At 35.4% G+C, this 26,339-nt stretch overlaps 2 protein-coding genes across 3 annotated transcripts in view; one reads left to right on the top strand and one right to left on the bottom strand.

Annotated features, from left to right (window-relative positions):
• The window catches only part of LOC145684483 (uncharacterized), a 30,835-nt gene extending 12,209 nt beyond the window's left edge, over positions 1–18,626 (top strand). For both annotated transcript variants that reach the window (XM_081756927.1, XM_081756928.1), the window contains exons 2-3: positions 13,669–14,198; positions 16,645–18,626. In XM_081756927.1, coding sequence (XP_081613053.1) covers positions 13,744–14,198; positions 16,645–18,145 — 1,956 coding nt within the window. In that variant the 5' untranslated portion in view covers positions 13,669–13,743 and the 3' untranslated portion in view covers positions 18,146–18,626. The remainder of the gene's footprint in view (positions 1–13,668; positions 14,199–16,644) is intronic.
• Positions 18,627–21,848: 3,222 nt separating this feature from the next.
• LOC145684484 (uncharacterized) overlaps positions 21,849–26,339 on the bottom strand; it is a 53,612-nt gene continuing 49,121 nt past the window's right edge. Inside the window, exon 2 of the mRNA XM_081756931.1 lies at positions 21,849–22,358. Coding sequence (XP_081613057.1) covers positions 22,316–22,358 — 43 coding nt within the window. The 3' untranslated portion in view covers positions 21,849–22,315. The remainder of the gene's footprint in view (positions 22,359–26,339) is intronic.

Below are 26,339 nucleotides of genomic sequence, written 5' to 3'. Positions count from 1 at the left end.
AGAAGTGCCATTTTAACTAGTTGAGTATTTTACTCAAATAAACGAAGAAATAAATTTGTGTGATTCATTCAGTTTTGTAGCAAGCTGAAAAAGGAAAGAATTAACATTTTGGGCTATTCAAATAAACGAAAAAGTTAATTTGGATGGATTTTTTTGTACTAACGAGAAAGAAATCAAAGATACCATTTTAACTAACTCAATATTTCTGTACCATTTTGTACTATTTAAACAAACGAAGGGATAAATTTGAGTCACCAATTCAATTTTGTACCAACGAGAAATACCATTTTAACCAGCTGATTGTTTTAAACCATTTTGAACTATTTAAATAACAAACGGATAAATTTGTACTATCCAGAAAAAGCGAAAAAGACTCAGAATTTATGTATAACTTTACTGCTCAAATAAACGAAGGAATAAATTTGAGTGACCTATTCAATTTTGTAGCAATCAGAAGAAAAGCAAAGGAGGTTCATTTTAAATAGCTCAGCATTTTAACCTTTGTGGGGGATTCAAATAAACGAAGAAATAAATATGAGTATTCTAATTTTTGTGGTACTAAATTTTGTATATTACCCAGAGAAAGGGCCACTTTAAAATAGCTTTGCTAAATAAATTTTAATTGTCTCTCCCGTCACTGAGTAAGGCTCATAGTTATATGATTAATGAATGTGCGTTAAGCGAATTAGGTCTTACATTTAGTTTAGGTTGACAAAATAGTAACGGCGACGGTAAAGTCCAAAGTTTCCCGGTCACTAACAACATATTTCAACGTAAGATTTAATCAAAGCTGCTATTTGTTACAGGAGAAAAATATACAAGTAAAAGAGAGTAGCGTTATAAATTGAATTTTAACTTAATTCTGTAGAACAGACTCCATAGCAATTAGCGTTATTAAGGGATGAGGACCAAGAATCATGACAATAATAATAAAAAAGAAGAAACATCATGCTTGGCCATTTTTGATCAGTGATGATAGAGGAAAATCTATAAGGAAAACCAGACGAAGAGATCATTTCAAAACAAAAACCAACTCACCAAGTAAAACCTCGTCAAAAGTTTTCAAAGATCCATGTTGCACACCATCTATAAAAAGTGCTGAATTTTTAGCTGTGAGCACTTTTATTCAACTCAAAAACTATTCTTTCTGTTGCTGCAGATATTTAAGATTCTCAATATTAATAAACTTTAAATAACATAAAAAAGGAACGTTACGAAGGAATTACCTAACATTTGTATTATTATTATAATGAGGGTCCTAAGGTACAGTGTATTAAGCGCAAATTTGTTTCTTAGGGCACCTTACTACTGTGGAAGGTAAACGGCTATTAACATTATTTTTTCATTAGGTAAAAGCTCCTTATATAGTGCTTTTTTTACGTGAAGGAAGAGGCAATTAAAATTTATTTAGCAATATTACTTTAAAGTGGCCCTTTCTCTAGGTGACACAACAATATACAAAATAGTATAAAATCTAGTACCACAAAAAATAGAATTCTCATATTTATTTCTTCGTTTACTTGAGTTTCCCAGAAAGGTTAAAATGCTGATCTATTTACAATGGACCTTCTTTGCTTTTCTTCTGATTGCTACAAAATTGAATAGGTCACTCTAATTTATTCTTTCGTTTATTTGAGTAGTATAAAATGGTATAAAGTGGTGAGCTAGTTAATTTTTTTTATTTTATTCTGATTGGTACAAAAATAAAACAGAACACATAAATTTATTATTCCGTTTATTATTCCTTTTTCCTGTTTGCTACAAACTGAATAGATCACACAAATTTATTCGTTCGTTTATTTTAGTATTACATGATATAAAATTCTCAGTTAGTTAAAATGAAACTTCTTGGCTTTTTCTGGTTAGTACAAATTTATTATTTTGTTTGCTTAAATAATACAAAAAGGTATAGAAATTCTGAGCTAGTTAAAATGGCGTTTCTCATTGGTACAAAACTAAATAGGTCACAGAAATTTACCCCTTCGTTTCTTTAAATATTACAAAAAGGTATAAAATTGTAAGCCAGTGAAAATAACACTTCTTCACTTTTTTTCTCGTTGGTATAAAAAGTAGAACACCCATATCCTTTCGTTTACACTGGCCAACAAATTTTCACTTTTAATTTTTTACAGAAACGAAAGTAACCAATCTTTATAGATTTCGAGGCTCTGAACACGAATATCACACTTAAAATTAGCTGGTAGCTCAGGGTTGCCAGTAAATGTGGAATTTACCTTAAAAAATTCATGTTTTTCACATTTATTTTGTTAGATTTTACTCAGGAACGTATAATTACCTCCCTATTTATCGTTGCGGAATGTGTTATACCTCTTTCTATTCGTCGATAACCGTACTTTCTGAAAATCTAACAATCGTTCCGGTAACCGGTACCGCTGGGAAACTATATACCCATATATTCGAAAATACCCATTTTTTGAAAAAAATCCGATTTTTTATTATTTTACTGGCAACCCTGCAATAGTAAAATCCTAATTTATATTTGGAAAGTAGCCTGTCAATATTGAGAATATTTTCTGCAAATGTCGGCATGATCGAAGCGAGCCGAACTGTGAAAAAAATCCCTTCTACCGAAATGCCGAAATTTTACATACCTTTGCAACATGTACATTAAAAATGTAATATTGACATCCGTATGCCGAACAGAACTATAGGACAATACATTCAGACAATGTAACTATCATTTTGGTAGTCTGTACTGGGGTGGGGGATTTTATGTACTGAAATATTGCACGAAAAATTCCCTTTCTGCAAAATCCCGACTTTTTTCTGCCTACAGGTGGCAATCCTGCAATAAATAGCTGCACTGGCAATTCTCGGATAAATATAATCATAAAATATACGTTGACCTCAAGAATTTATATTCTATTGACATCCACACAAAAAAGAATGTTTTTCTCATGGGATGACCGTATTGTCAAGAAATTTCGAAGGGGTAAATGTCACACGTACTTAGGGAACAAATGAATTACGTTGTTATAGCAATATACAAAGAAGTGCAACAACGGTTTTGCTGCCGTCGTTAAGCAAGTTGTACTTGTTGGATCTGGCAACAATGCGTGAAGCTCACTCATGTACCCACGATCCAATCACCTGATCATTCGACAGGCTGAAACTTGTTGGCGGCGTGCGTGTGTGTGGCGCGCTCTCCTTTACTATACTGTAATGTGTCTTGGTTGAGAGGTGGTTGGTGGTGAATGTATATACAGTAAAGTATATGAATTAAACAGTGAGTGTTTGTGTTATTTGAACGAGTGTCTTTCAATTTACTAATCTAAAAGTATCTATTTCAATGAAATCAATGTAAAATACTGGAGTACAATAGTTTTGAACATATCTTCTGATCCATTTGAAGTTTCAAATTTATGACGCCATTCTTCATCGTCTGAATCTAGAACTCCTAACTCTATCGCTTACCTGGAGCTGCTCATCCTCACTGTTGTCAGGAGGTATGTATGGCTGAACGAGTCGTTTTTCCGAAATATATTCTTGCTCATCTGTTAAAGTAATATAAGCTTTTATAGTCTTCAAGAATCTTTATCGGGCAATAAATCGGTAAATAATACTAAAGAGTAACAGAAAGGAAAGAGAGAGAAGAGTAACTGAGGTTTTCAAAGTAACACAAAATCGAAAAAAAATAGAGAAAGATGTCTGAAATGACGTTGTGACGTTTAGTATTTTTTTTTCGTGTTCAACTTCATATTAATTTTATTCATAAGTTGGTAACACTGAAAGCATACACTACACGCAACATTGCTTTCCATGAGCCAATAAAAATTCCAACAAAAGTCAAAGAAAAGAAGGTAAGAAACCAACCTTTAAAACTTTCCATTAGGCCTATCAAAGAAATGTTTGATTCTTAGTAAAAGAGGTTCGTAGTTGCTCAATGTTAATCAGAATATACAAACATATTTCGGACTATCAAATACAAAACGAAATTAGTGTGATAAGTTACAAGCACTTAAAATAAACAACAGACACATACCTTCTAGAAAAATATTTTTTCAAAGAAAAATTTCCGTTTTCGACTCCTCTTGCTTCAAAAATAAACAAAGCAATGCATTTCACCCACGCTGTATCCGCCCTCGCAACAGAAACTGCTGGAAAACCTCTCCTTCCGAAAGAGATGCAATTATGAGTGTTCATAACAGATGGCACGGCATAAAGGAAACCATCTGAAACAGAAGTGGCACCATCTACGGCATGACTTTCAAAGTATCACACTCAACATGGTTTGTTAATTTGGATTAACACTGCGCAATATAGGGTTAAGTTGGGACTTATGACAGCCTTTGTAAATGCAGTGAACACGAATGAAGCAGCACTCGGATATTTGTGCATGAAGTTTCCACGATTAAGTACAGAGACGATCAAACAGGAAATATTCATTGGTCCACAGATACGCCAGCTCCTAAATGACCCTGACTTTGAGGCCACTCTAACCCCTGATCAGCTGCAGGCGTGGAGTTGTTTCCGTAATTTGACCACATTGTTCTTGTGAAACAAGAGAGCCGACAATTACAGGGACCTTGTGGATGAATTAATTCATGCTTATCTAAACATTGGCTGCAACATGACACTGAAAATGCACTTTCTTCACTCACACCTCGATGTCTTCCCAGAGAACTGTGGAGCTTTCAGTGATGAACACGGCGAGATATTTCACAGGGATATTTCTCTCATGGGACATCCATACATGGGTCGGTGGACAGCTGCAACGTTGGCTGACTTCCGCTGGACGCTACAGAGGGATGCTCCAGACACAACCTACAAGAGGAAGGCAAAGAAACGGCACATTCATTGAAGGTGAGTGCATTCACTTATTTTAGGCAATAAATTTGTGTACAATTTACTTTTGTGCAGCAATAACGAAGGTCCGAAGACAGATTTATTTTTTGGCCAAAAATGTAGTAGACGGGAAATTTGCGGTATTTCAGTTCAAAGGATAATATTTATTCTCAGTTCAGTCTTCTTGATGGCACATAATGTTACCAGTCTTAGAATAACTTTCCCACCATTCTTTCGTTATTTATTGCAGGATTGTCAGCTGTTTGGAAGAAAAAGTCGGAATTTTGCAGAAAAGGAATTTTTCGTGCAATATTTCAGTACATAAAATCCCCCACCCCAGTACAGACTACCAAAATGATAGTTGCATTGTCTGAATGTATTGTCCTATAGTTCTGTTCGGCATACGGAAGTCAATATTATATTTTTAATGTACATGATGTACAGGTATGTAAAATTTCGGCATTTCGGTAGAAGGGATATTTTTTCACAGTTCGGCTCGCTTCGATCATGACGACATTTGCAGAAAACATTCCCAATATTGACAGGTTACTTTTCAAATGAAAATTAGAATTTTACTATTGCAGGGTTGCCAGTAAAATAATAAAAAAATCGGATTTTTTGTAAAAAGGGGTATTTTCGTATATATGGGTATATAATTTCCCACCGGTACCGGTTACCGGAATGATTGTTAAATTTTCAGAAAGTACGGTCATCGACGAATAGAAAGAGGTATAACACATTCCGCAACGATAAATAGGGAGGTAATTATACGTTCCTGAGTAAAATTAACAAAATAAATGTGAAAAACATGAATTTTTTAAGATAAATTCTACATTTACTTGCACCCCTGAGCTACCAGCTAATTTTAAGTGTGATATTCGTGTTCAGCGCCTCGAAATCTATAAAGATTGGCTACTTTCGTTTCTGTAAAAAATCCACTGTAGACCAGTGTTATTTGATTAGTACAAAAAGTGCATTAATACTGACTCCTTTTTTGCTTTCTTCTAATTAGTCCTAATTTATTCCTTTGATTGTTGAAATATTACAAAATGAAATGATTCATTGAAAACGGCCTTTTGCCTTACTATTTGGACAGGATTGGTTTTCATGCCTTTGACGACCCAGACGAGCTTTTGGAGGTTCTCACACAAATTGAACTAAACAAAAATCGTCTAGAACGCAGACAGGCCAAAACGTTAGAAGATAAAGTCAAAGCGGCAGTGCAAAAAGAGCTTGCGTCTTTAAAAACAAACTCTTTTACGGAGTATATTGACACTTGTAGACACGAACCCCACACCCACCAATACAACTAATCCTCCACTAAACAACAACCATCGTAAAAATAAATTTAAATACAAAGGCAAGCCTCACCATGGTGTTCCATCCTCGAACGCTTCACAGCACGCACCACCCTCCAATCGGAAAAACGGAGGCCCTAACGGCCAAAATTGATAAATTGCAGAAAGACTTAGAAGGCTTCACTCTGTCAGTAGCCTCAACCACGGCTTCCAATAAAACTACACCTTCTGTGAAAAATGCAGGACAGGAAGGTCAATTTAGAGGTAAACCTAGGAAATTTGGTAAAGGTAGAGGACACAAACAGTATCCTTATCCCATCACCCCTTTCCCTCCAGGTTATTACCCTATCCGTACATGCCTTATCTTCCGCAATCTATCATCACCCCAACCTGACGATGCAACCCACCACACAACCAAATGGTAGTGGACAATTGAATCCCGATGCTCAGGGCTTCTACCCCCACCTACCTTTGACTTACTCGCCGGCTTTAAACTAACTACGGGTAAAACAGTTGGGGGCAGTCTTACCCCGAGCTCCCCTTCCACCTTCGAGCAACGGTCCACAGGTGTACAACGTACACCACATGTCCCTCAAGGGAATCAAACCAGTACCACTTATTCTGAAAATAGAAATCCACGTGGTCGATTCGGACGCAAACCTTTTGCTCAAACCCTTCACATACCACTTATAGCAAATGATGAGATTATGCGTATACCAATACAAATTGGTAGAAATGACGTTCATGGTATAATAGATAGCGCGTCATGTATCTCTATCATTGATAAACATCTTGTCTCCAAGTCAGCCAAGCGTTATCAAATTCAAACGACTGTAGTAGGTATCTGTACAGCTTAATGAAATTGCTGTTTTACGCCTTAGAATTAATGGTTACACCTTCCACCATCGCTTTCATATCGTCGACCGCTTAAGTGTACGTCTAATCCTTAGTGTTGATTATTTACGACAACATACGGCACAGGTAAATATGGAATCGAACACCTTGACGCTCAAACGTCATGGCAAACCCCTGCCAGAGGCATTTAACACGACCCCTCCCATTAGTTTATCTGCATCTGTGTATAGCATCCTTTTAAATGCTTCGAAACCATATTTTACCTTAGGTCAACGAACGAGGTTGTTACCCCGATATCGTACGGTAGTTCCGCTCCGACTTCACAACGGAGACACGGGCGTTGACTATTTCATTGAACCTGACCCCCGAGTTTTTGCGAAACATGGTATTCTCATACCCCATGTATTATTAAACAACGAATGCAATTACATCGAACTCATCAACTCCAGACAGAAATGTATAACTTCACAACCTTCGCTATTTATTGGAACTGCAGACGAGGTGGTAACTGCTCCTGAAGATAAGGAATTTTACTCGTACTTTGACCCCACCTATGTCAACTTGCCTCTTTTAGAAGAAGGTCAGCGTAATTTTGACTCATCTAAATTACAAATTGGACCGAACGTTTCTCCTGAAACAAAAGACAAAATAGTTAAATTAGCGTATCAATATGCAGATACCATGACTTGGACTGACACTATTGGTTCCGCATGAAATTTTCAATGTCAATTTCAAATGAAAGAACATTCGGTTTTTCAAGGTAAGAGTTATGCAATTCCTATTGCCCCCAAGACAAAGTGCGTGACTACATTAATCAATTGTTGGACGCCAAAATTATACAAAGATCGAGTAGCCCATACAGATCGCCAGTCATGTTTCTTTGCAAACCTTCAGGAGCGATTCGAAAAATCATTGACCTCCGGTAAATTAACAAGTCAATTGTATTTCAAAGTGTGCAACTTCCTCCTATCCAGGACATTGTTCAGAAACTTAGTGGTCATAAATTTCTGACATGTTTCGATGTCACCAATGCCTATTTCCATTTGGACCTTCATCCTTCGTGCAGAAAATATACTGCCTTTGCTATTCCTAACCTTGGAGTTTTCGAATATTCTAAACTTCCTCAAGGTCTGAACGTATCTCCTGCATTCTATAATAAATTTATGAGCATCGTTTTATCGAAATTGGAACTTCAGTCCCCCGAATACTACTTCGATAATATTGTGTATTCAAGTGATTCGGAACAACAAGCTTTAGTGACATTGGAAAAGTTGTTTAGACGTTTTTGCGTTCAGTGTTGCCAAATCTAAATTCCTTTTCGATCAGTTAGATATATTAGACTATACTATGTCTCAAGACGGAGACGGAATTAGGGAGAAATTAATAAATGCGGTGAAGACATCCCAACCACCTAAAAGCACCCGCCAACTTAGACAATTCTTAGGTTTAGCGAATTACATGCGTTGAGGAATACGGGACTCTGCCAAATATGTAGCCCCTTTCCGTCCTCTCCTACGTACAGGTGCTAAATTCCAGTGGTCCCCGGAAATGCAGTCCGCCTTTGAAACGATCAAAGAAAAATTGGTCTCTTCCGAAGTGCTAAAGCCCTATGATAGAAATAAACCTCTGTGGGTATATACGGACAGCTCTGAGACCTATCTCGGCTCGATTCTCTTGCAGAAAGAAAGCGAGACTGATACTGAATTTTACCCAATAGCCTACTTCTCACGTTTGTTAATACCTAACGAACTGAAGTTGTCTATTCTCCATAAGGAGCTTTTATCCATCATTGCCACCTTTAAGGCTTTTTAAGTTCTATTTGCTAGGTAGGAAATTTACTCTTTGTTGTGACAATAAGAGTTTGACTTACTTACAAACTGTGAAAGAACTGATTTCGAAACTTTTACGCTGGTACTGACTAAAAGTGAATTTCAGTTTGATGTTAAATTTATTAAAAGTAAGGACAATTTCGCAGACCCCCTCTCACGTTACACTATCTGCCCTGCAATACCGAAGATGTTACATTTGAACGTCTTGCAACAGAAAATTGCTTTGTGTCGAAAACAAAGACAACAAAAGGCATCCCAGATTTTAAGTTTTTTACCCTGTAGATGTCGTAACGGCGCAGAAAAACGATTCATGTTTTGGTCCGCTGTATAAATTAGTGAAAAACAATCAACCGCCTCGTAATCCAACCGAAGCAAGAGCGTTGCAAAGCTTCAAAATTCTTGATGACAAGCTTTAAAAGATTGCTCGCTATACTAATTGTGAAAGATACCTGTTGTGTATTCCCGAGAGCCTCAGAGTAGAAGCGTTTAATCTCATACACACGCCTCCTGAACTTGGCAATCATGGTGGACAACAGAAAACATACGCGTTTGCCCACTCTCGTATCTTTTTTCTGAACATGCGTGAATATCTAAGGGAAAAAGTTCGGCTTTGTGAATCTTGTTTGTTACACAAACGAAACTCCAATCAGAGAAAATTATATCCTCAAACCTTTGCAACAAATGAACAGTCCTCCACGCTTATTTTGGATGAGATAGGTAACTTACCAATCACAAAACACGGGAATACCTACATCTTAATTGCTTCTGACCTGACCACCAGATATTTAATTGCTATTCCCATCCCTAATATGAAAGCAAACACAATCATAGAAGCGCTTCGAACCCATGTCTTTCTAGTATACGGGTATCCTCGCGTTTTAAAACTTGACAAATTGCCTAGTCACTCCAGCAAAATTTTCAAGGACTTTGCTGAAAAATACTCTATCCAAACAGAGTATGCTACAACACAAAACCATAACAGTTTTGGCTTATGTGAGAAATATTGTGACATTTTACAATCATCCATTCGACATTACATAAATGAAGATTGCGATGATTGGGATGAGATATTACCCGCTATCACATTTGCTATTAACACGTCTGTTAATTCCAACATTGGAGATAGCGCGTATAGACTTCTTTTCGGCCATTTTCCCCGAATGGCATTTGATGTCAAATTCGACACTTGCACCGACCCCGAAGTCTATACCAAACGTCTCAAGCTATTACAACAAATTAGAGAGGAGGCGCAAGAACAACTTAAGAACGTATTCCAGAAAAGACTAGAAACTTTTCACCCTAGTCCCCGATCACATGATTTTGACATTGATGATCCTGTAGCCATACTAGATGTGACGCCTAAAGTTAATGTGCCACAATTTTTAGATTACACCTATAAATTCCATGGGCACATTATTGGCAGATGTCACGGCCACAACAAATATCTCGTTCGTTATGTCAATGGTAGAGGTATCCAAATTGAGGAGGAGATTGCAGTAGAACGATTGAAAAAAACTACCTGCAAATTCCCTCCCACCTCACTTGACAAACCACAAAACGCTCAACCTGCGAGTAATACACAAGGGATGTCCACAGACTCCGTGAACAGAGCTCCGCCTCTGAAACTTAAGCGAGTTCAGGGTCAATGGCAGACTGTGTACCCCATGGTAACCGCAAACTTGCTATCAACCCCTCTCCCTGTGTTTTACCCTCGCCTTATTCCTGTTGTGTAACCTTCCCCTTGTAGCTATGCATCCCGCCTTTCTCCCACAGTTCAAAAAGGTATTCAGGCAATGCTTAGTGGACACTGGTTTGGAAAATGAGTACTGGAAAAGGAAATTGGGAATCCACCCCTTCTCCCACCCTGATCGAGTGGTCTGATCAACCACACCTTCCCAAACCCATTTCCTCCCACATTCTCATTTTCTTTTCCCACTCACTTTTTTCCCCGTTGGAGAAAAAAGGAGACATTCACCCCTTGAAAGACACAAAATAACTCGACGTTATTACGTAGGAATTTCGAGACGAAGAAAACAGAAAAAAAGGTAGTACAAGGAAAATCGCATTAGACATGCGAATGGAGTATGTATGACCCCCCCCCCTGCTTGCAAAAGTGCAAAAAAGAGGCCAAATGAATTCCTTTGACACTTTTGTATATAGCTTATACCAGGAGAATTAATGGATATTCGTCGTTTATTTTCTCTTCACTTCTAGTAATGTACGAACATGAACTGAAATTAACTCTACATATTCCTTTATACATGCGAGTAAAAGACTACATGAATATCAACGTAATGTTTTAATACACAGATCTGAATCCTGCTTGTTTCTGTTGCATTCCCATCGCAAGACTCCGTGCTTCTTTGCGACGAGCTTTGCTCACAGCGCATGAGCTCACCTATGATTATCTTGTCATATGTTGACCTTGTGACGGAGTGAAACCACATGTTAGCTTCTGCAACACTTTTCTCTCCCATTCACCTGTGATTATGCTTATACCCTCCTCACCTTCTTTGGTTCATAAGAAACTGTAATATGATTTTGAGGATTGGTGTCTTTAAATGTTTACTATTAAGATAGGCATTTGTTCACGCAACAATCGTTGAACCTCCTTAATAGATACATGCGTTTCAGTGATACACACATAGACAATGACATTTAGTAATCAGCAAACGATTGTTTCTCATTCAGTTTGTGTAGAATTTCGTGTCTTGCGTGTGTTGATAAAATACAAGACTCTAAAAGCGAATGCGATATCCATTTCCTTACTTGTTATTTTAGCTTAACTTTGGTTTTACTCATATCATTTTGCATTTTCTTTTAGTTGGTAATGTTTACTATCCATCTTAGTAGTTGCTAATCATTCTCAACGGATGTACTCATATATTTTTATTTCAGGTATATTGCTTCACTTTTATTCTCGTATTTTTGAAATACGTTTTATGTTCATTTCATACTTAATTTTCGTTTCATATGTTTGATTATTGCATGATACAAATACTTTGCAATTTTGAGTAATTACTTACGACTTCATACATTAATCTTGTTATGCTTTTCAATAATGTTTGCTTAGTTTGACATATGATTTAATATTCATTTATTCATTTATAATTTTGATGTTATTTCCATTTGTTAACGTTATAAATCTTCCTGTATTCAAGTAACGTACTTACGAAATGAATGATATACAGGACTTTCCATTTAAAACCGCCCATATACTGAATTTGATTTTTTTTTATATGTGTACGTTTCAATTTTTTGTTCATTCAACTTTCATTCAAATTATTATGTTTAATGTACTCATTTATTCGATTTTCAACACTTTTGTATATTTTCAAGTTTTCATTTTGCATTTAAGAAAATTACAACTTCGCGAAGGGAGCGTAATACTCTTCTAATTTGTAATTTATAGGAAGAAAGCAAAAATAAATAAGAACGAGTAAAAGGAAATAATCGGAGAAAAGCTCAACTGTTCCAAATTAATTTTCATTGCAGAGAAACGATTACTTTTCTTACTTCATTAAATCGGCCTTCAACATTAGCCGCGAAACAGACATGCAGACAGAGCAGAAAATTGAAAAAAATCAACGAACTGCAAACCTAAGATACAAATGCATTGTAGAGACCGTTCCCATTGCCAGAAGATCGATTTGCTAGGATATGGACGCTTCATCGCTCGAAGAACGCCATACGAAGCTACAAATAGGACCAACGATTTGTAACATGATGACTTCTGCCTCTAAACTCAGTCGCGCAAGATCTCCGTGTGCGAGCTCATCGTATTTGTTTAACTTAATCATCGAAAGACAAATTTTATATGAGGAAGAAGATGTCCAATACGTAGAAAAGACTGTTTTACAACTCTTTGGATCTTTCAGAGTATTTAGAAAATACCCTCGACGTCTTCCCAAAAAGAGGGAAGCCACCGAAAAACATCGCCCTCACAGAAGAGAAGGGAAAAGACGATTGCTAGCCACCAACAATGCTGGGACCCCGACTCCTTATTGGTCACCGCACAGAATTGACTTCTAGCAATTTTGATGTCCAATGAATTAGAGGACTTTCCATTCATCTTTATGGACTAAACAAGTGCCACCGAACAACATCTACAAAGTGTGTATTAGTGAAGTGTTTGTGTGAGTGTTGGTGCCAATTACGACGAACTGGAATGGAAAACTTTAAGTCTGTAAGTAGTAAGCATTCATTGATATAAATCTGAATCTGTTGTAGTTTCTTTACAATTGCCTATAACTCTGCTCTCCCGTCTGATTGTCTGTTTTGAGGCTGTGTTGTTTTCAGTCCGACACTAATCAAAATTTTTCTAGAAACTACATTCCAAATTAGATTCATTTTAGAAAACAAAGGTACTTGCATTGAGTCTCACACACTACCTTTGCTATTAATGAATGTTTCCTTTTGTTCACAATTTCCTCCACGAAATTTGTGTACCTTCCATTTACTCTACTAATCTCCTTCGTAAAATAAACATGAGGATACGTTCTAGATTTGTAGGTATGGAAACCTCATCTGGAAAAGAGCGTTTAGTGTGCGCTGTGCCTCTGAGCCCAGGTAAGCCTCAGTAGCATAAGCACACAACGATGTTATAATATATTGTATGGATGAGTTTACAGTATGAGTATTTCGATATTTTTGTATTCTTTTGTGTTTTCTTTATAAAGTTAAATCGGTATTTTAGTATGACTAGAAGCAAAATTTCAATATTTAAAATACTGTTTTCTATATCTTCTACATTTCTTGCCTCATACCAAACCATTTCACTCACTAATTCAATTTCACCGGAAGTAGCCCTTATCATTTTCTTGCCCCGGCCAGCTTATAAATTTTGTTAAAACGACTAATGTTTTTCTTATTTCTTTCAGATTTGTTTGTTTCTTTTGAGTACGAAATCCTGAAGTTTTCAAATCTTCAACGTGAACACTTTTTGTGCTAGCAAAATGGCTTTACATTATTTCGACCTTGCTTGTAGTAAAGTTGAAATGAAAACAGAAAACGTTGCTATTAAAGTTGAAATGAAAACAGAAATCGAGTCATCTGAAGAATGTAATTATAAACTGTGTACTAGTAACAATAATGATCAAGAAGATCCACTAAAAATACGTTCAGATTGTAAGGAACGAAAAAGTGCGTCGAAAGCAGAGAATATTGCATCAGAAAGTAATGATGATGAAACAATATCAGATTGGAAACTAACTTCGAAAGCAATATGTTTGGTCAAGCGTTTATCAACAGCTGATGTAAATGCCAAAGGGTTTCAGAATAATATCAAGCCAATAAACTCCGATCGTACACACCGTACGGAAGAGTCTGCCACTGTTGGAGTTCAAAAAGATAACGAGGAGGACGTTCAAGAAAATAATCTCCAAACAAGTAGTAATACTCAGGCCCTGAGGTACGTTCAAATGCTGTTATTTCTACAGAAATATTTTGTTTAAATATTTTTTTCAAACAGTTGCAATACTATGTTAAATATTACTTTTTCGTTTATCTTAGACTGTCTTATTGCAATTGCAAGTATTTGAATACATAAAGAAACAACCTAATGCGTAGCCTTGGAATAAATATTCAAACGTAACATTAAATTTGCTATAAACCTCCTCCTTGCATCAAGTCTTCAGGGTTAGGATTATACTCGCATGGTTTTGAGTAACGTCTTCCTATAAACAGGACCTCGTAAGTGAAACCATCGCTCAGCAATAAATTAAAGAAATCACAAACTGCTCTCAACACCAATGACTACTTAATAAAAGTCCTCTAAAATACTAACTGCGGAAGTATTTATTTAGTGGGCATCTCATGATGGCGGGTGTCATTATATGACTTTGTAGTAGTAGTAATATTGTCACATCAATATTTGTGATTATACTTGTCTGGACTCATTAGTATATACTTACTGTACACGTTTGTTATTAGATTAATTTCTTTTCATCCCACCAGAGAAACGTTTGGTGATAGTTCATCAATCAGCCATAAAGCTAAAGTTTGATTGTATGTTGACATTCTGGCTAATCAATGTCTTATAAATTTATCTTCATTGTATGTTCATTTGTAATTCTCCACGTCGATTTCCCATTTTTAGTGAGAGTAATTTAACAGCATCCTTCACACGAAATGCAAGGATACACCATTTTAAACTACTATTAAGGGTTACTTACATTTGAGAAGGACTTGTATGTTTAAAGAGTTCTTCGTCTGTTTCGGATTAAGTCAAAAATACTTTGCCGATATTTGTGTTTAATACATGCACAAAACAAATCTGATGATGTTAGTAAAATTCGTTTGAAAATATGTTGCACTTTTTTGCCTGGAAAGAAATGTAAATCATTCCAGAACAGAAAATCAGGTGAAGTACTGTTAGTTTTTTCATGCATATCTGATTTTGGAACAAGTATTTTCTGGTTTAATTATGTATCTCATATGTGGAAAAATACGATGATTCCGGATTCAGTGCACCTCTTCCGGATTCAGAGTAGTGGATTAAAGTGTAATGAGACAATATACAAATATATGTGGTTAACTGAAAGAAACTGTCCTGCTTCTGTAACCGCAATCAATTGGTCTAACGAAGACTGGATTGAATTAGATTCGAGTTGAGTGTCCGGTTGAGCAGGGAGGTTTTATGAGACGTGGAACTACAATCGAACCATATAACGTCCGGCCGGAAATAAAACCCATTTCTGTCACATCACACCAATGGCTCGCACCCTATCTACGTGGGAGTTCAAGAGCCAAACGAGAATAACCTAAGGAAACGTGTTCAGTATAATTGTTCCTCAAATGAATAACAACAACTAAAAATAAAACCTGAAATGCGCGTACCATTTGTCTTATGCTGTATGGGTGTCTTTTTCATCCGACAAAATGAGAAAGGAATCCTGGTTTTTAATGTAAGACTACAGGAAAATATTACTTTTGTTTTAAATGCAAGGAACAATATTGTTCAAACAGTAGGATATGTGTGCATTATGAAAAAAACAAGCTTGACTTATTTTTTGCCAAATGTCATTTTCTGGTTATTTTTCCTTTAGCTATGACTAGAAGGGAAGTTCGAGGCATTAATTATACCAAAACATAATTGGGGGATTCTGACTTATCCAAGTCAGTACACCCCTATGTCTCTGCAATTTACTGACATGGAGTAAAGTCTATTTACAGTAAAAATTCATTGCAAAATGAACCAAAAACGAAATTAAGTAACTCGTTTTTTTCAGTTATTCCGGTTGACGTTGAAGGTCAACAATTTTAATATCTAAATGCATTCCGAGAATATTACGAGTTACGTATTTTGTGCCAAATTTTAAAAATTATTATAGCGTTTCTTTGTAATTATATTATGAGTTCCTCCTTGTGGTAATTGGAAAAAAATCTTTGGATTACTGAATGTTCTAGCATAATAATTAATGACCTTATACACGAATATATTCAGTGAGTTCGTATTTCAATTATCCCCTGCACTAATGAATTTCGTTCCATAGTGTAATACATGTACAATATAAAACTCGGCATGTACTTAAGTATGATATTATACTACAAATGTAGATACGATTTGAGAAAGGACATTCTCTCTGGAGAATATAAATATGAAAAAGTCTAGATTGTCCTCGGTTCCATGTTTCTACAGTATTTAATATAACAGCACAATAGTACCAGACTTCAGTTTACCACGAAATATAATGCATGGTTCCCTAGTACCCTCACATTCAAGATCTAATAATGAGTAAAATAAAAAAAAAGCCTATATTTTTCAATTATTGCTGTATTTTACGTGCAAGCGATTAGTATTTTCTTGCCGTTTCATATTATTTATCTCGATTTCCTTGTTTATTAATTTGTTACAGATTCCATAGACATACTGTTTCTAGAAAAGCGAATACCTGTAATATACGAAATGATTTAATTCTTCATTCAGTTGACAAATCTCATACTTCGAAACAGTTTTACAAACGAAATACTCGATCACATTTGGAAACACACACGTTAACATATAAATGTGATAAGTCTCATGCTTGTGAAGAGTCTGGTAAGGAATATAGTAAGCGTTCATTTTTCGCAGGTGAGAAACTTCATGCGAACCAAGAGTGTGGGAAGAATTTTGAAAACAAATCAAGCTTGAGAACACCCATGTTAATATATACTGGAAATAAATCTTATGTGTGCCAAGAATGCGGCAAGGGTTTTACACAAATATCAAGTTTGAAAACGCACATGTTATTACATACAGGTCAAAATCATTATATGTGCCGAGAGTGTGATATGAGATTTAGTTTCAGTTCAGATTTAGCAAAGCACAAGCTAATTCATGTGGGTGAGAAAACTCATTCATGCCAAGAGTGTGGGAAGAAATTTAGACACAAATCAAATTTGAAGAGGCACATTCTAATACATACGGGCGAAAAGCGTCATATGTGCCAGAAGTGTGGAAAAAGATTTAGAGACCTATTAACTTTAGGAACACACAGGTTAATACATACAGCTGTTGAGAAACATACTTGCCGAGAGTGTGGGAAGGTATTTAGGAAACTTTCATATTTAGCAAGACACATGTTAATGCATACAGGTGATACACCTTATATGTGCCAAGAGTGTGATAAAAGATTTAGTTTCAGTTCAGAATTAGCAAAGCACATGTTAATACATACGGGCGAAAAACCTCATTCCTGCCAAGAGTGTGACAAAAAGTTTAGATCAAAATCAAGTTTGAAGAGGCACATTCTAATACATACGGGTGAAAAACCTCATATATGTCAAGAGTGTGGAAAAAGATTTAGAATCGCATCAACTTTAGCAACACACAAGTTAATACATACAGCTGTTGAAAAACATATTTGCCGAGAATGTGGAAAGGTATTTAGGAAACTTTCAAATTTAGCAAGACACATGTTAATACATACAGGTGATACACCTTATATGTGCCAAGAGTGCGATAAAAGATTTAGTTTCAGTTCAGATTTAGCAATGCACAATCTAATACATACGGGCGAAAAACCTCATTCGTGCCAAGAGTGTGACAAAAAATTTAGATTCAAATCAAGTTTGAAGAGGCACATTCTAATACATACCGGTGAAAAACCTCATATATGTCAAGAGTGTGGAAAAAGATTTAGAATCGCATCAACTTTAGCAACACACAAGTTAATACATACAGTTGTTGAAAAACATATTTGCCGAGAATGTGGAAAGGTATTTAGGAAACTTTCAAATTTAGCAAGACACATGTTAATACATACAGGTGATACACCTTATATGTGCCAAGAGTGTGATAAAAGATTTAGTTTCAGTTCAGAATTAGCAAAGCACACGTTAATACATACGGGCGAAAAACCTCATTCCTGCCAATAGTGTGACAAAAAGTTTAGATTCAAATCAAGTTTGAAGAAGCACATTCTAATATATACGGGTGAAAAACCTCATATGTGCCAGGAGTGAGAAAAAAGTTTCGAGTAATATGAGGTTTAGCAACACACAAGTTAATACATACAGTTGTTGAGAAACATACTTGCCGAGAGTGTGGGAAGGTGCTTAAGCAACTTTTAAATTTGGCGACACACATGTTAATACATTCCGGCGAAAAACCTCATACCTGCCAAGAGTGTAAGGGAAAATTAACACACAAATCAAGTTCGAAGAAGCACATGTTAATACATACGGTTGGAAAAACCTCATAAGTACGAAAAATGTTTGAAAACATTTAGTCTCATTTCATATTTAGAAACTCATAAGTTAATACATACAAGTGAAAGATCTCATGTTTGCTGAGTGTGGGACAGTATTTAGGCAAAACACATGTTATAAATACAAATAAAAATCTTTTATGTGTTAAGACTGTGGGAAGACATTAAATTCAATTTTGGGAACACATGTTCAGTCACATGTGTGAAAAATCTTATACGTGCCTCATACTAAAATATTCTTTACCACAATTCCTAAATTTCATGAATAATCTTACGTACCTCTTATAAAATATGTCAATATGCCTAAGTCTTGAGTTAGCCATTATATAATTATATGTTGTAGTAAAGTATCATCTAAGAAGATCAATGAGGTCAATAACCTTTCACATCTAAAGATATCAATTAGGTCAAAAATCGAACACCTTCCACGTGTTAAAACGTATTGCTTACGTTTATATTTTGGTATTTCTTTTACCCATAGGCGGGAATAATCAAACCCAATGAAATTACAGGAATGTATATTACGAAATTTCATTTTGACAATTCTATAATTTAATTAGAGTGATTCCAAGCACTCCTCCCAAAGATTAAGACGAATATACTAATATCGTGACACCCTATATAACCATATAAGATAATAAAGTCCTATCAAAGAAGATAAACTACCATGTGACCATACTAATATTTTAGAGTTATTTACCCAAAAATAGGATAAACTGAACCGCCCGATTTTCTACAATGATGCATATTCACATTCTAAGAACAATTAGAAATGATTTGTTTGACAGTTTCCTTAAATCAATGATGAAAAAATGTACTCCTTCCAAAATTTAAGATCGGTGCACAAATATACCTATGACTTACGAAAAGTAATAAACCCTGTACTCATTCATATAAGACAACAAAGCCGTATGAAGAAAGATAAAATGGGACAATATCCTTCGAAATTTGAGTATTTACCCATTTTTTTCTTCAGAAGAGGGAACACTAATGATGCGAACGAATCATCACTACGTCTCCTTCTTCTAGTTGAATTTCTTTTCCTGTTTTAAAGCTTTCCTATTTTTCTTACTAACTATAGCATAAATAGTAATTTGGCCATCTTGATCAGGTGTCTTTTCTAGAACATTAGGCCAAGGAAAATTTCTCTTCAATACTTCACTAGCAGAATAAAACAGCAATAATTCCGCAGGTGTACAATTCGTACTACTGTACAATGAATAATTAAGAAGTTCCTGACAGCGATTTAGTATAGTACTCCACTTAGAATGATTGCTGCTACATTCTAAACAAATGATTCTGTTGATCCCTTTATGGTTTCGTTCTATCAAACATTAGAATTCGGCGAATAACTGGACGTTTATATTGACTTGAAATCGTGAGTCTTGCAATAATCTTTCCAGTGGTGACAGGGAAACTGTAAACCTCTATCTGAAATAATGGTGTTTGGACAAGGAAATAGAAAGAAATATTTCCTTTCAAGCGTTAATACTATTCCTTTCACATGAGCAGTCTTTAAAAGAAAAATGCAAAGGTATATGGAATAGATATCAATGATAGATAAAATATGATGATAACCGTTGCTCAGTGGGAGATTTCCAATGAGATTGATTCCCAATCGCTCATGGGGTTTCAATGCTTCTATATCAATTTCTTCTTTGAGGATTATCTAAATTGGGAATTTCGTTTCAGCACATTCCAGACAAATTCCGACATACTGCCGAATAGACAATATTTGCTTTTTCCAATAGAATACGGAAAGACTCCAGATCAACATTTCCTTACTCTAAAGTGCCCACGCGAATGGACTAATCCAACTATTTGCTTTACCAGCTCCTGGGGAATGACTAAAAGCCACTGTCTTGAGTTTTATGTTTGAAAAATAATAAGCCTTGATGACACGTGACACATTCTGCAGAAGCGTCAGATAATGATCTTAATTTGATGCAAAGATCACCGTGTTGCTGCTTTTCTTTAATCTGTTCTATATTGAAGAGGGAAGCATCTTGTACAGAAATGAGACTAACTTAATATTATTCTGTATTTGAAGGCACTTCTGGTGGATTCCTACTGAGAGTATCGGCGACAAAATTTAAACTTTCCGGACAACGTTCAAAAGTGAGACCGAACTTTTGTACTTTAAGAAGAATACGTGTAGATCGCATTTCTTCATGGAAAATGCATGAGTAACTGCAGCGTCATACGTATGAATGTGAGTCGCCATTCCAAAGATGTACTGTGAAAAACGATCACATAGGAATAGAACAGAAAGAAATTCTAATTGAAAGGAGGATAACGAGAGTTCGTAAGCTTTTAACTCTACGACTACCGTAGGCAATGACATTTGGATTATCGGGACCATCAGGATATTGCCCATAAAATCTAGCTAAATTTTCGAAAGATGTATGTGATTGGATGTGGAACGGTGAATTAATGTCGGGCTGCCCCAACGCAGGTGGGTTACTAAGAGATCCAAGATTTCAGGTGTAAGTTGATACTTAACATTCTTCTTGGTTAAATCGAATAATCAAGGCGTGAGACTAGAATAGTCTCGTATAAATCGCTTTCGCCATCCCAGCACACCTAAGAATTGACGCATCTTTTTGTGTTTTTGGGATAGGATAGCAATAGATCGGCTCATTATGACGTGGGACAACTTTAACAGCTTGACCATTAATAACATGTCCTAGAAAGTGTATTTCTTTCGAGAGAAAATGACACTTCTGAAAATTGAGGGAAAATTTTCACGCTCGAAAATTTCAAAAACACAATCTAAATTAGCAGTGTTCATCTAGATTGGGACTAGAGAGGAGTACATAGTCTGAATACAGTGACAAAATCCTTTGTAGTCTGATCTAAGAAACTGCATAACACTTAACACCTGAAAAACCATTTTCTCAACAGCAAATATAACTTTTTCAATTGCTCACCTGTAAGGCCATGATCAGGTACAATACTGACCACATTTTTAAATTTAGAAAACAAAATAAATAAAAACTTGTGCTGTTTTTCAACATTGTTAGGATTTAACTGACTAGACCCATATATTGATCCACCCTTAAAGCTATAATTCTGTTCCATGTATATTTCGTCAATCAGTAGGTTAATTACATGCTCATGTTCTAACAAAAAAGACAATTTGGCTTGCAGGTACCGCATTCATTAATTTCACTAAATCTTCTAAAATACTTACATAACTTAGTTTTTGTAAACCTTTTGGAAGTTGAGTTTTTCGCACTTCTGTTTGATGTACATATATATTAAAATCTAATGTATCGAATACTACAAGAGATCCTAAAATACAAGGATTTTTTCTTGTGAGATCAATATAGAAAAATGATGTTCTTTGTGCAGTAGTCACACACGCCCAATTTTCGGCAGAACTCTCTTTATTATCAAAGAAGTAACACACTACATCTTTCATTGAATTTATGATTGTTTTAGCCACATATTCTTTGTGTTCTACAATACTTTGTCTGACAGCTTCTTCAAAGCGATCCCGCTCCTTCTCTTCCAACCTTTTTGATGTACTGGCAGTAGAGGAGAAGTATTGCACAAGTTGGGAAAAATACTCCTTCCTTCAACTTTGGTATTTTTCTAGGAAACACTTTCACTTCACCACCCATAATAAATGTATCATTACGAATTATGTTAAATTCATGAAATTGTTTCATACATATCACTAAATCTTTTATCCTGGTAAAATCGGTAGGTATTTTCCGAATCCATTGACTTCTTAATGGCTCTGATTTTGGGAGCAAAAATAGGGTAACAATGGAATCACTTTGCTCACTTTTCTAATTAGACTTGCATCCACTCACGGTACAGTGACGAGGCATCATGATGGCAAGCAATTAGCCCACATAAATTCTTCATTCAATCTATAAATAAAATTAAACAGGCGTTAGTGAAACACCAAAATACGATTTACAAACATGTGTATTTAGTACATTTTAAAAAGGAATGTTATTACTATTACACGAACATGCTCAGAGTAAGTTAAAAGAAAATGAAATGCTTGAACGTTTGCTTGCCAATAATGATGGCGACAGTAGCATAGAAGATTTTAGTATTTTCTTAAAGTAAAATTACCAAAGCGTTAACCTTTTCAGGAACAACGGCTCAAGTGCTTAGCCACTAGTTTAAACCTCCGTAGTTCAGCTCTTAATTAACGTAGAGAAATGACATACTTGTCTATCTCTTCAGGAAGAAAAAACATTCCAATGGTTTCCATTTCATTCATATAAATGGTTTCGCAATGGAAAGGTAGGGGGGAAAGGATGTTTTAGTTCCCCTCCCTCTCAGCATTTAGGAGAGATAATCTCTCCCCAACGGAGCTACAAAAATAAAAAGTATAATCAACAAAGATAAATGAACATACTAACTAGTGATAGCCTGTGTATGGCCATTGGGCTTGAAAGGAATGAATCGGAACGATATTGAATTTAATTTTTAATTTCCTTACACTTGAAAATTGTGGGAAGCTGCACACACTGCTATTTGTCGCACTGACAAGAGCACGAGTTACCTCAATGAAATATGTGTTCTATGAGCATTCCAATCAGGTATTGTCAATCTCTGTGACAATTAGGGGCGTACCTAGGGCAGCCAACGTCAGGCTAGACCAAAATAATTCATAAAATATATACAGGATGATTCTCTTACGAAACACGATCTGAATTTTTTCTCACTTGGTATTAAGTTTTCGCCCTTCATTGTTTACAAGATTGTACCCAATGTCTGGCGTACATGTGATTTTTTTCCTTCCGTACAAGTAACAGTGTTGCCAGCCTTTCACAAATTTCCAAAAATAAATTCTCGTTTTTAAAAAATATACTTCTTCTTCTTCTAAGGGTTATGCACGGGTGGCACAAATGTTAGCTGATTGAAGTCTGTGTTACATAAGCTTTACAACGGAGTATAGTTCATACCTCTGTGAAAATCAGAAGGGCTACTAGGGCCGCCAACGTAAAGGTCTATGATTTTTATAAATCCCTGTCGGTCCTGAAAAGATTAATTTTACCGTTCTTCGCAACATAGTGTATGAAAGTTTTTTTTTCATATTTTGTATAACACGTGTTTGTTGTGTTGGTATATAATATGCATATATTTCATTACAAATGATCCCTAAAGTGTTGAGATTTTTAAGTTTTTTTTTTTTTTTTTTTTTTTTTTGATGAAGTGAAGAAAACGTATCTTTCCTTCTGACTGTTAATGAAAACTGTAATAAAAGTAAGAAACCCGCTTATAAGTGAAATTTATTGCTTATGGTAATAGAACGTATCATAGAACAGTAAAAATAAAAAATATTGCAAAAATATATTTCAAAATTGAATAAGATAAAAAAGGTGGTGGGGCCCTGCGGACCCCAGTGTGACCTCCGTGTCACAAAAAATAAGTGTGACCACGGAGGGTTAAGTCTTCGTCGGGGAGAGTGACATTCGGTGTCAAACATTACTATAGTGTTCTAATTTTGACCTCATATACGAAAAATATAACCTTATTTATGTTGATTCTTTGCAGAAATCTTTCTTATCCTATAAACTTGACCTGGTTTTTATATGGAATACTCGTTATTGCGTCAACATGTGCAAGATTTAATTAGATATCATATATAATTGATGGATCTGATAGTATTTGGGGTAGACAAGGTAGTGCAACTTATTCTATAAGTAACTAACTAACTCTATTGCATATGGAACCCGGAGTTTCAATGCCGCGTTCACAAAAGCTCTACACTGACTTCTATCCTTAGATAACTGCATCCAGTTTCTACTTTGTATTCCTATTTCTGCGAGATCCATCTTAATATTATCCTCCCGTCTGCGCATAGGTATTCCTAATGGTCGTTTTCCGATTGGTCTTCCAGTCAAGATTTTGAAAGCGTTCCTACTTTCTTCCATTCTAGCTACATGACATGACCATCTAAGCCTCCTACAGTTGACGATTCTAACAATGTTGGGTAAACCGTATAAATTATGTAGTTCCTCGTTATGAAATTTCCACCATTCCCCATTCTCGTTCCTCTTTGGTCTGAATATTCGTCTCAGCATCTTGTTCTCAAATACTTTCAGTCTATGTTCTTCTCGCAAAGTAAGCTACCATGTTTCGCAACCTAACCTGATCAAATCATAGTTTGTTCCTACGTATTTCCACGTGTCCCAACTTTTCTTTTTCTGAAATTTTAATGCTATCTCTAGTTTCAATCCAGGTATTCTCATTGAATAATTGTAGAAGTAAAGTTAATTGAATTTTCTTTGCTCGTGAAAGATAGAGATTTAATTTTGACACATTCAGGACTAATTTATTCTTATTACACCATATTACAATTCTCTGTAGATCCTGTTTAAGTTTTGCACAGTCATCAATTGAACTACATACGAGAATAGTTTGAGATCGTCGGCAAAAAAAAAAAAAAAAAGTTTTAATACACAGAATATCATTATGGTAGCGCTTGCATCCTCACCCAGGTACTATATTAATGTGAAAAATACAATTAGGTTTCTGCATCTAGCCAATAGCTGTTCATACATCAGTTGGAGAGACTTCAAAAGGACAACATCATAAGAATATTGTAACATGATTTCTTATTGAGTAAGGAAATTAAGTAGTGACCGTCAACTGTGTGTTGAAATGTAAGTTAGCACACGACGCTTTTGAGTATGAATTGCTTGAATTTCATGGTGAGGGAATAAAATTAGAAGTTACGTTTAATAGTAGACTTCTTTTTATATAGGTGCATTTTTTATTACCTGTATGTTATTCAATAATAGAACAATATTTGTAGTAGTAATTCTGAAACACATTATGTTATGTGACGTACTTCTTTACTAATTAATTTTCATAGCAACGAGATTTGTTGCAGAATATAAATTCCGATTACTTTTCAAGTATCGAGAAACATAAGGGGTCCAAAAGTACGTAAAAAAACACCAAATTTACAGGAGAAATGAATGATACAAGTATTTAGACGTAAGATAACGTAACCAAATCTATCCTAAGCTAACCTGAACTAACCTACACTAATCTAGGCTAGTGTTTATCTTGGGAGGAAGGGCAGGTTTTTAACCGACTTTTTATTTATTTTACGTTCAAGAGACCACAGTATTGTACATATGTACATGCGCTATAGAACATGTGAAATTCTATTATTCTCTATATAATAAACTACTACTATACTACCTTCTACATCACATTAGTCTTACAACATGATACATATATGTACATAGAAATACCACACCTTATCTATTCATCTACCTGATTTTATTCATAGTGCGAGAATCTATAGTTTTTTCTTTACATTACGCTATCTTCATTTAGTATTTAGGAAAAACGTATTCAAGATATTTGGTTATAATAATATATAAATAAATATGACTACTCATGTAATAATAAAATAAAATACCTTTCTATTGATTCATACAACTACAAGTTTCTAGCTTGAGCATGTTCATAAAATTCCGAGACAGTATAAAAGCAGTGCTCTTGTAGGTACTTTGTTAGTCTTTGTTTAAAGAGGTGATCAGATTCTGAGTTTCTTATGTTGATGGGTAAGGTGTTATAAATTTGTATTCTTGTATATTTTGGACCTTTTTGGTAAAGTGCTGTATTATGAATGGGAATTGCAAAATCGCTTTTGTTTCTGGTATTGTATGTATGAATGTCACTGTTGCATTTAAGGTACGGTTTCAGGTATTTTCTTATAAAGATTGCCGTTCGTAATATATAAAGGCAAGGCAGTGGGAGAATTTTAAGCTCACGGAATATTCTTTTGCATGATACTCTTGATTTTGTACCTTTCATTGTTCTCAGTACTCTTTTTTGAATCTTAAAAATTGTCTTACTTTCTGCTACGTTTCCCC

The sequence above is a fragment of the Thermobia domestica genome, chromosome 4 (assembly GCF_964235325.1).
Source record: "Thermobia domestica chromosome 4, izTheDome1.hap1.1, whole genome shotgun sequence".
NCBI lineage: Eukaryota > Metazoa > Arthropoda > Insecta > Zygentoma > Lepismatidae > Thermobia > Thermobia domestica.
This window is presented reverse-complemented; position numbering and strand designations above follow the sequence as displayed.